Source organism: Chiloscyllium plagiosum, unplaced genomic scaffold, assembly GCF_037043375.1.
Source record: "Chiloscyllium plagiosum isolate Xiang-an unplaced genomic scaffold, Cpla_swu_hap1 HiC_scaffold_47, whole genome shotgun sequence".
Taxonomy (NCBI): Eukaryota; Metazoa; Chordata; class Chondrichthyes; order Orectolobiformes; family Hemiscylliidae; genus Chiloscyllium; species Chiloscyllium plagiosum.
In genome coordinates this window covers 12,042,567-12,054,194 of record NW_028270185.1, presented here as the reverse complement: position 1 = coordinate 12,054,194, position 11,628 = coordinate 12,042,567, and the positions used below count along the sequence as shown (strand labels likewise).

Sequence of the window (11,628 nt, the reverse complement as noted above, 5' to 3'; positions counted from 1 at the left end):
CTTTGTCTATTCAATCTATCCATGACCCTCATGATTTTATAAACCTCTATAAGGTCACCCCTCAGCCTCTGGCGCTCCAGGGAAAACAGCCCCAGCCTGTTCAGCCTCTCCCTGTAGCTCAAATCCTCCAACCCCGGCAACATCCTTGTAAATCTCTCCTGAAGCCTTTCAATGCTTGAAAGGGAAACATTTGCAGAGTTGCAGGGAAAGGGCAGGTGCAACTGATGGGTAATTCTTTCAAAGAGCCAGAACAGGCAGATAGGCTGAATGGACACTCATGCATTGCTTTATCAAAGTCAGGGTAAATTAACGCCTGGAAAAAGTAGAGTAGAACATAATGGAAACTTGGAGTGAACTTTAATGGGACCCACCCATCCGCTTAAATTGAGAGCAGGCCTTAGGGTGTGTGAGGTTGATAGCACTGGATGGGGAAGGGCGTAGGGCCCAACCAAGAGGTTCTGCCAATGCGATTTCTCCAGGGCCACGGTCTCTGAAACAATGGCAGCTTCTTTGGCCGAGTGACTCACCAAGAGTGGTGCTGATATTTAAGTTTGCATACTCACCGTGACATATGTCTGATGCCCTGGAAACTGCTTAATTATTAACGCGCGGATCTGATCAGCAAACAGATCATGTTTCAATCAATCAAGAGAAACTGTTAGCATGGAGAAAAATGAGTTCTTTTAAAACCTGCTTCCCTCTGCCCCACCATCTCTCTCAATCATTCTGTGTGAACTGCCTTCTTCCTTTATTCTTTCTCTCTTATTCTTTCTTTTCTACCTCTCTCTCTGTCTCTAACTATTCAATTTTGTCTATTTCTCTATCATACCATCTCTCTCTTCTTCGCTATCTATTTCACTCTTTCTCTCTAGTTCTCTGCTGTCTCCATCTCTCTATCTCTGTCACTGCCTCTATTCCTCTTTATCAATGTCTCTCTGTTCCTCTCTGTTTCCACCTATTCTCTCTCTCTCTCTCTCTCGAGTTCTCTGTGTCTCTGACTGTCTTACAGTCTCTCAATTCCTCTGTCTCTCCATTTCACACATTCTCTCTATCTTTCTCTCTATCTGTCTCACCGTACATTCCTCTGGTCAGTGTGTTGAGGAGTTGGGAGGTCATGTTGCAGCTGTACAAGGCATTGGTTAGGCCACTTTTGGAATACTGCATTGAATTCTGGTCTCCTTCCTATTGGAAAGATGTTGTGATTCAATCTCTCTCTGCCTGTGATTAGATTAGATTAGATTAGATTACTTACAGTGTGGAAACAGGCCCTTCGGCCCAACAAGTCCACACCGCCCCGCCGAAGCGCAACCCACCCATACCCCTACATTTACTCCTTACCTAACACTACGGGCAATTTAGCATGGCCAATTCACCTGACTTGCACATCTTTGGACTGTGGGAGGAAACCGGAGCACCCGGAGGAAACCCACGCAGACACAGGGAGAACGTGCAAACTCCACACAGTCAGTCGCCTGTGTGTGAGTCTCTCTCTCTCTCTCTCTGTGACTGTAACTCTACCTATTTCTCCACATGCATCTGTATGAGTGTGTCTCTTTCTGTATCATTTGTTGTGCGCATTAATGGTTTCGAAAAGGTGAATGTTGGAGTCTCCATTAAGCTCTGTACAATCTGATTAATTGATACTTGCTTGAGCAGGGATAAAGCAGACCATATGTGGGTCCCAAGGATTACAGAGTGATATCCACAGAACTCCTCATAGACTTTAGTAACAATGGTTAACAAGCTAATGTAACTTGTACTTAATTGCTATGCTAACATGCAATAAACCACATCTCATTAAGATAACGGCCTCTTCTTGTTAAAGGTCACTAGTGGTTGTACCGTTGTAAACAAAGTAGGTCCTTAGACCAGTCAAGGAACGAGAGATGGTGGAACCATCTTTCAACTCACAAATACCACGTCACTGTCTATTATGTCTGACTCTTCTTTTCTCTATCTATCTGCCTTTCCCTTTGTTTAACTATCTCTCTCTCAGAACTAGAGGGCATAGGTTTAGGGTGAGAGGGGAAAGATATAAAAGAGACCTAAGGGACAACTTTTTCCACGCAGAGGGTGGTACATGTATGGAATGAGCTGCCAGAGGAAGTGGTGGAGGCTGGTACAATTGCAACATTCAAAAGGCATCTGGATGGGTATATGAATAGGAAGGGTTTGGAGGGATATGGGCCAGGTGCTGGCAGGTGGGACTAGATTGGGTTGGGATATCTGGTCGGCATGGACGGGTTGGACCGAAGGGTCTGTTTCTGTGCTGTCCATCTCTGTGACTCTATGACTCTCTCATGCTCCTGCTATTTCTTTCCTAGCCTGGCTGCCTTTCTGTCTGTCTCCCTGTCACCCTGGGTGACTGTGTCTCTTGCCCATCTGAGTGTCTATCTCACGCTGTGTGCATTTCGCAATCCCATTCTCTTGCTAAATTGACCTGAAGTCACGGTGTGTTCAGATTCTCAGCTTGGTGGGATAAAGTTACTTCTCACTGAGATGAGACTTAGGAAGGTTGTATGTAGCAAGGAAATAATCAAATGAGACCACTGTTACTGAAAATAATTTGATTTATTTCTTAATATAATTCCCATCACAAAATATCTGTGAATTGAATTGCGATTAAACCTGTGAGACTAAGCTTTCACCCAGGGTAATCAATGGTCTTCCACGTCCTCATTTACTGGAAACTGCATCAGTTGGAAGACACTAGGGTGGAGGCAAGATTTCACCACTTATTACAGATTCCACTGGGCACAGCTGGGCATCTCGTTCGAAAGTGATGGCATCCCAACTCTGTTCATTATTTTGTCATAGGCTGTGGATGTCACTGGCAAGGTCAGCATTTGGTGCCCATCCTTAATTGCCCGTGATCTGACGGTCTTGATGGGCGCTTTCAGAGGGCGTCTAAGAGCCGACCACACATTGCTGTGGGTCTGGAGTCACATGTAGGCCCAGACTAGGCAAGGGGGCAGATTAGGAGCAAGTTACTCCAGAGACCGGAATCTGCACTGAAAACAACAAATGCTGGAGATCACAGTGGGTCATGGAGGGAGAGATAAGCTAATGCTTCTTTTAGATTAGATTCCCTACAGTGGGGAAACAGGCCCTTCAGCCCAACAAGGCCATACCAACCCTCTGAAGAGTAACTCACCCAGACCCATTCCCCTACACCTCACCTTATGGGTAATTTAGCATGGCCAATTCACCCTACCCTAGCTTTGGAATTGCAGGAGGAAACTACAGCACACCCACGCAGAGAATGTGCAAACTCCACACAGACAGTCGCTCGAGGCAGGAATTGAATCTGGGTCCCTGGTACTGTGAGGCAGCAGTGCTGACCACTGAGCAACCGTGCCATTTCGAGTCTAGATGACTCAGCTCTGATGAAGAGCACGGACTGTTTGGACTGAAGGGTCTGTTTCCATGCCGTGTGACTCTCTATGAATCATCTAGCATCAAAACATCAGTTTGCTGTCTCTCCATGGATGTTGCCTGACCCGTCGTGATCTCCAGCATGTTTTATTTTCAGTAAAGAGGCAGATTTCCTTCACTAAAGGGGATCAGTGAACCAGATGGGGCTTTTACAACAACGGTTGCCGTGGTCACCATTGTCAAGACAAAATTTATGTTCCAGATTTTATTAATTGAATTTAAATTTCAGCAGACAGGAAGTGAACTATGACCCCCCACAGTATTAGTCTGGGTCTCCAGATTACTAGTCCAGTGAAATTACCACAATATAGCCATCTCTTCTCCCTGTGATGAATCATTTTGGGTGCCGGCTATGAACCCTGCAAAGTTAGCCTGTTACCTGTACAGGGTGAGCAAAGGGATCTCAACCAATGACCTGCCTCATTACGGTCTCAACCACAAATGATCTCCTGGTTGTGGCATTGTTAGGTCTTGTACCCGTAGTAACCAATCTGGGTACATTGACAGTACCGAGCCCAGTCACAGGGTGTGAGGATGCCAGGTACATTTACTGTGTCTCTGTTACTGAGCCAAGTTACAGAGTGGGTACTTTGATACCAATTGGTTTTTTTGTGGTGAGGCCTCTTTCTTCCTTCTCAACATTTAATTAAATAAAACATTAAACCAGCTACGCTATGATATATTAAAGATACTAATGAGAAAAATTACTGTTAACACAATTCTTAAATACAGCAACCGATCTTAGTGAGTCAGTTCTGCTCAGTAATGGTTATTTAGGATTTACAATGTAGTTAATAAAATTAAATTCAACCTGTTTTACACCTTTAGGTGAGGAATAAAGTCTTTATATTCACTTCTTAAATCAACCACTAAAAGGACTGCAAATTTGTCCATTGTAAGCTTCAAACTGCAGATGGTCATAATGCAGAAGGAACAGTTTTGCTAAAATTCGAATAAGATTCTAAGACAAATGCGATGGGAAGTTCCCACCAAGGTTTCTTCCTTCCTTTCCTGAAGGTATTTTTTTCATGTTGGGATACATTTCCATGGAAACCGACTGTTGCTGGAGCACAGTTTCAGAGGAGTCGACTGTTGCTAAGTCACAGTCCCAAAGATGTTGCCTGTTGCTAAGGCACAGTCCCAAAGATGTTGACTGTTGCTAAGTCACAGTCCCAAAGATGTTGCCTGTTGCTAAGGCACAGTCCCAAAGACATTGACTGTTGCTAAGGCACAGCTCCCAGGCTGACTGTTGCTAGGTTACAGTTCTAGGAACACAAACTTTTGTTGGGATATAATTCCGGGGAATGTTGAAAGTTGAGAAGATACAAATCCGGGAATGCGACTGTTGCCAAGTTCCAGTTCCAGGGATGTTGATTGTTGCTAGGGTACTGTTCTAGGAATGCTAAGTGTTGCTGGGATATAGTTTAGGGATGCTAACTGTTGCTAAGATACAGTTTCAGAGATGATAGGTATCAATCCTTCTGACTGTGGGAATGTAGTTAAGACGCCCCTCTGCAAGGCAGCGCTGGGCTTATGGACACGGTTTTCTTCTGGTCTGTTGCAGGGGCCAGTCTGACTTCTGTCTAAGAGTTAGTTCACAAGTGTTTCAGAATGACTGGAAGGCAGCGTCCCTAGCTGTATGAGCAAAGGAGACTCCAGGAAACCTGGAGTTTGCACTGCACGTGGCACCACCCTCCATCCACTCACTCTCTCCCTCTCATTCCCAACCACTTTGCAACCTTGTAAAGATCTGAAGTGTGTAGCTGCTAACTAGATGGGCCGATTAATTCAGCACAGGAAACTGGGAACAATCTGTTCTACGGGGGTCGGTGTGGACTTGTTGGGCTGAAGGGCCTGCATCCATACTGTAGGGAATCTAATCTAATCGACCACCATTCAATATGGTCATGGCTGATCTGTGACATTACGAAATAATGCATGGCTTAGAAAGGGTGGATGCTGGGAAATTGTTTCTGTTAGGCGGGGAGACTAGGAACCGTGGGCATAGCCTTAACATTAGAGGTGGTCAATTTAGAATGGAAATGAAGAGACAGTTCTTCAGCCGGAGAGTGGTGGGCCCGTGGAATTCATTGCCACGGAGTGCAGTGGAGACTGGGACATTAAATGTCTTTAAGGCAGAGATTGATAAATTCTTGATCCGGCAAGGAATTAAGTGATGCGGGGAGAATGCGGGTAAGTGGAATTGAAATGCCCATCAGCCATGATTGAATGGCGGAGTGGACTCGATGGGCCGAATGGCCTTGGTTCCACTCCTACATCTGTTCTGAAATACGTGATCGGTGCACATCTGACAGTGTTTCCTTTTGGTTGGATCAGGTTTTAAGATTACTTCTGTCCAGGTAGTCAATGTTCAGAAGTAAAGGGAAAATGGCAGACCACCTCAGTGCCGTAGAATGCGTATCCTGTTCCATGCGGGAATGCCATCGAACTTCCTGTGTCCATGGCAATCACATGCTCAGGGAATAGCTGGAGGAGCTCAAGCTCCAGGTTTGGCCGTGAGCGACATGATCGCCTGTTTCTGGAGGGAAGGAATGGGCTGCTGTCAGGCTCACAATGAGGACCGAGCAGATGGTGCCGGAATGCCTTAGTGTATCTCACTATCCAGCCGGTGACAGTGATGGTTCCTCTGGGGAATGGAGCCAGAATTGGAGGAATGGTCAGTTTTTATGAAACTCAAGAGTTCATATGAGAGAAGTTCCCTGAAAGTAGCCAATGGAAGTCAAGTTAAGTGCCAGGACAGTGGGAGGCATTCAAGAAGTGAATAGAGAGGGCTCAGAACCAGGGTGTAAAGTGGAACTCTCAAATCTCTTGCATGTTAAAAAGCATGCAGGGTGAGATAAAGTGACAAAGTTTAACTTCTGTCAGATCCTGAGAGCTCAATGCCAGAGAATGCGCAGAGGAGAATATATAATATAGACCAAGAGTCCTCAAGTGTCTCAGGCTTGAGGATTGATGTGTTCTCCTCTGATCAGAGCAGTTTGGATAACGTGGACGGATGAATTCTTCCCATTAGAAAATCAGATGAGCACTTTCAGGATCTCAGGGATCAAGTGGGGGAATGGGAGTGACTGAATTGTTTTATAGAAAGACACGTTGCTTGATGAGCTGACTGGTCTCGTTCAGTGTTGGGTGAGGGTTGGAAATGATCTACTCTGGCTCCTGTTTCTTCTATTGCCCCATCTAAGTCTGCAGTTACCCAGTGGGACTGCTCAGATGGAGATGCATGGAGCAGCCTCAGTCAGGTTCTAATCTGTTCCTCACCCAACTCACCCAGGCACCCTTGGCACAGCATCTTCCAAACCAGCGATCTCTATCGTCTAAAAGGGCAAGAGTAGCAGATGCATTGGAATACCAGCCCTTGCAGTTTCCCCTCTAAGCCACTCACCATCCTGACTTGGAAATATAATGGCCATTCTTTAAGGGTGGAATCTTGGAATTCCCTCCCTCATGGCACAGTGGGTCTACCTACAGCATATAGACTGCAGCAGTTCATGAAAGCAGCTTACCACCACCTTCTCAAGAAGCAGCTAAAGATGGGCAAGAACATGCTGGACTACAGTCAGTGATGACAGAAGTGGGTACTGCAGATCAGAGTCCAGATTAGAGTGGTGCTAGAAAAGCACAGCAGGTCAGGCCTCATTCCTGATGAAGGGCTTTTGCCCGAAACGTCGATTTTCCTGCTCCTCGGATGCTGCCTGACCTGCTGTGCTTTTCCAGCACCACTCTAATCTAGACTACAGTCAATGATGCCCACATCCTCTGAAAGAACTGGAAAACAAAACTCACTTTCATGACTTGTACACAACATGGGATGAAGTATTAGGATTTCAGAGTGGGACTTTGTTTCCGTATCTGAAATCCATCTTACATCAATACGTGAAACATGTCAAACAGATTTATAAAATAATAAGGGGTATAGAGAAGGTGAATGGCAGGTGTCTTTTCCCTAGGGGTTCAAGACCAGGGTACATTTTTTAAGATGAAAGGAGAAAGATTTTAAAAAGACAATAGTGAGTTATAAAGCAAGCCTGGGTGGCCTGGGACTTTTGTCCCTGGAGTGTAGGAGGTTGAGAGGTGACCTGATAGAAGTTAATAAGATAACAAAGGGTACAGGTAAAGGTAATGGTAGTTGTCTTTTCCGTGGGATGGGGGAATTTCAAAACTAGCTGGCAGATTTTGAAGATGAGAGGAGAGAGATTTATAAAAGTCATGAAGGGCAAATTTTTTATATAGAGAGTGTGGAATGAACTTCCAGAGGAAGTGGTGGATGTGGGTACAGTTTAAGTGTTTAAAAGAGATTTGGATAAGTATATGAATAGGAAGGGGTTGGAGGGATATGGGCCAGGAGCAGGCAGGTGGGACTGCTTACGTTTGGGATTATGGTCGGCTTGGACTGGTTGGGCTGAATGGACTGTTTTTGTGCTGCACGATCCTATGTAAAGGGATGCTGCCATCTCATGAACAATGCTTTATACTGTACATCGATACACCTAACAATAAATAAATCAAAGCAACGTCTCTGGGATGTTGCCTCAGGAATACAAGATTCCGGTATGTTTTGAGATATCCTCTTAGCCTTTTCAGGCATGTAAATAGTTTCTATTTAATGTTTGGAAAATGCTGTTTTCCTGCAGACACTGGATTGAAGCTCTATTAAGGATTGTCAAAATTCCAAAGTATTTTCCGCAAAATCTGAAAGGAACTGTTTTGTGCTTGGTGTATTCACTTATAGATCATTTGTGAATTAAATATATTTTTGGAATATGTATGAACAGAAGGTGTCTGCAGATAACTTTGAGGATCCTAAATGATTGTGACTTTCTCACTCTCACACACTCTCTCACACACTCTCTCACACACACTCTCACACACAAACACTCACACACATACTCACACTCTCTCTCTCACACACACATACTCAGACTCTCTCTCTCTCACACACAAACACTCACACACACACTCACACTCTCTCTCACACAGACACAGATACACACTCTCTCACACTCTCAGACACAGATACACACACACTTACACTCTCTCTCTCACACACACACTCACTCTCTCTCACAGAGACACAGATACACACACACTCTCTCACACACACACACTCTCACACAGACACAGATACACACACACTCACTCTCTCTCTCTCACACAGACACACACTCTCACACACACACATACTCTCTCTCACTCACATACACACTCTCTCTCACATACACAGACAGGCACACACACACACAATACTCACACAACTTGGAAAAGAGTGAAGTGAGTCATTTTGGAAGATTGAATTTGAATGCAGAATACAGAGTTAAAGGCAGGAGTCTTGGCAGTGTGGAGGAACAGAGGGATCTTGGGGTCTATGTCCATACATCCCTCAAAGTTGCCACCCAAGTTGATTGAGGTGTTAAGAAGGTGTATGGTGTGTTGGCTTTCATTAGCAGGAGATTGAGTTTCAGAGCTTTAAGGTTTTGCTGCAGCTCTATAGAGCCCTGGTTAGACCACATCTGGAATATTGTGTTCAGTTCTGGTCCTCTCATTATAGGAAGGATGTGGAAGCTTTAGAGAGGGTGCAGAGGAGATTTACCAGGATGCTGCCAGGACTAGAGGGCATGTCTTATGAAGAAAGGTTGAGGGAGCTAGGGCTTTTCTCATTGGAGTGAAGAAGGTTGATAGGTGACTGGATAGAGGTGTACAAGATGATGAGAGGCACAGATAGAGCCAGAGACTTTTTCCCAGGGCAGAAATGGCTATTACAATGGAGCATCATTTTAAGGTGACTGGAGGGAGGTTTAGGGGAGAGTGTTGGGTGTGCGGAATGCCCTGCCAACATGGTAATAGAGTCAGATGCTCTAGGGACATTTTAAGTGACACTTGGGTAGACACATGAATGATAGCAAAATATATGGTATGTAGGCTGGCTTGATTTTAGAGTAGGGTAAAATATTGGCACAAACATCAAGGGCCAAAGGGCCCGTACTGGTGCTGAACTGTTCTGTGTTCTATGTCTGAACTTGGGAATCCTGACAGGAGCACACACATAAAGAAAGGTTGCAAAGAAATCAGATAAAGGCCTCGAGTGATTGGGGGAGGGGCAAGGTGGCCGAGTTGAAGAGGGGCCCTTCGAGAAATCAACGCCCACACCCACCCTCAATTTTCTCCCTTGCTTGTTGGTGACTGGGGTTGGAGAGAGGGTGGGATGGGGGGGGGACATGTAGACTTATGAAGTGTTGAGGACCGACCTGTTGTACATGAGCTGATAATAGGAGCCGGGATCGTTGGCGACACCGGGTGCCTCGAAGCCGCTTTTGGCGAGCAGCGTGTTGTTGTTGTTGTTGTTGTTGTTGTAGGAGTTGTTGTTGTATTTGTTGTTGTTGCTGCCGCTGCTGTTGTTGTAGTGAGTGGGCGGTTCGAAGAGCTTGGCGTCCATTTTGTGCGGCTGCTCGGAGGACATCAGGTTCGTAATCGAGAACGGGTGGTTGAAGCTGTAGTGAGGGTCCATCTTCAGGTCAGTCTGGAGGTCGGGCAGCAGCGGGAGGAGGTGGTGATGATGGTGGTGGTGATGGTGATGTTGCTGTTGTTGTTGATGGTGGTGGTGGGCAGCAGCCGCCATATTCTGAGGCAGAGGCGACGGCGACACCCCTGACGCTGAAGAGGAGATGCCCACCGCCCTCTGGCAGCCCAGCTCGGTGAGGGTTCTCCTCTCCTCGGTGCCCGGTGGGGTGTCGCACTGACTGGACTCGGCGTCCTCGGAGCTGGGGCTAGAATTCTTCACAGCGCCGTCAATGGCGGCGGAGGAGGAAGTGGCGGCGGTTGTAGAGGAGGCCGTCGCCTCCCGGGGCGAGAGCTTCTCCTTCGGGCACTTGAAGCGCTTCTGGCGGCGCAGGTAGCAGCCGTTCTCGAACATGTTGCCCGAGTCTGGGTGCAGGGCCCAGTAGGAGCCCTTGCCCGGTTTGTCCGGTGAGCGCGGCACCTTGACGAAGCAGTCGTTGAATGAGAGCGAGTGCCGGATGGAGTTCTGCCACCGCTGCTGGTTGTCCCTGTAGTAAGGGAAGAGGTCCATGATCCACTGGTAGATCTCGTTCAGGGTCAGCATCTTGTTGGAGGCCTGCTGGATCGCCATGGTGATCAGGGAGATGTAGGAGTAGGGAGGCTTGGCGTGGCTGAAGTTGCGGCGGTAAGGCTTGGAGTCCTTGACCCTGCTCAGACCCGGCGAGACCGCCAAGGGACCCAAGGTCTGGCCCATGGGCTGGTACGGGGACAGCGAGTTGGCGGGCGCTGTCTGACCCCCAGTCGGACCCACACCGGGACTCATGGAGCTTGGCATTGACGAGAGTCCATTGGTGATGGGGCTGACCGTGCCCGGCAGCACTGAGAGAGGCGGGCTGAGGTTGGTGTAGGACATGTTGAGTGAGGCAGGAGAAAGGTTCCCGATGGAGCCCATGGAATTCATGCCCATGTAGGTGTTGATTGAGTTCATGGTGCCCAGACTGGGATTCATACTGCTTGCCACGGGGTACATCTGGGTGGGAGAAAGAAATTGAGTGTGAATGTCAACTGAGAAGACAAGAACAGAAACTGCTGGAAAAACCCAGCAGATCTAGCAGCATCTGTGGAGAGAAAGCAGAGTTAATGTTTCAGGTCCGGTGACCCTTCTTCAGAACTTACTGAGAAGACTTCCCTTGTCTAATGGCACAGAAGACAAATATGGAAAGCACTATTCTTCATACCTGCTTCTTTCTTCAACAAACCAAGAGTTTGAGGTTGGTTGTTTGGTTGTTGAATGTGAAGTGTGTTGTGAGGCACAGGTCCAGTAGCTTGAGTATGTCGTCTTTGTTGATAGGTTCCCCGTCTTGTTGTCTGTTCTGTATGTCCAGCAGGTTGGCTGTTGTTTCTCTGGCTAGGGTTTTGTCGATAGAGGTGAACAGTGCCGTTACATCATAGAATGAGACCATAGTTTCTTCCTTGTCTATATGTATCAAGAACAACAGATTGGGAATCTCTCCCACCCTTCCTGCTTGCCCTTGATGTGCGTTGGAAACATTTGCTTGCTTGGCCATCGTGTGAATGCACCTTTGCTGGACTGGGAGTCAAATCCAGAGCTTCTGGTTCAAGCAGGGAGGCTAGCCCACTGGGTCAAGCGACCTCCATTAATAAATATTCCACCCA

General features: G+C 46.8%; 1 protein-coding gene across 1 annotated transcript in view; it reads right to left on the bottom strand.

Annotated features, from left to right (window-relative positions):
- Window positions 1–2,535: 2,535 nt before the first annotated feature.
- Window positions 2,536–11,628, bottom strand: part of LOC122547612 (hepatocyte nuclear factor 3-beta-like) — a 135,995-nt gene continuing 126,902 nt past the window's right edge. Inside the window, exon 2 of the mRNA XM_087984108.1 lies at window positions 2,536–10,981. Coding sequence (XP_087840234.1) covers window positions 9,680–10,981 — 1,302 coding nt within the window. The 3' untranslated portion in view covers window positions 2,536–9,679. The remainder of the gene's footprint in view (window positions 10,982–11,628) is intronic.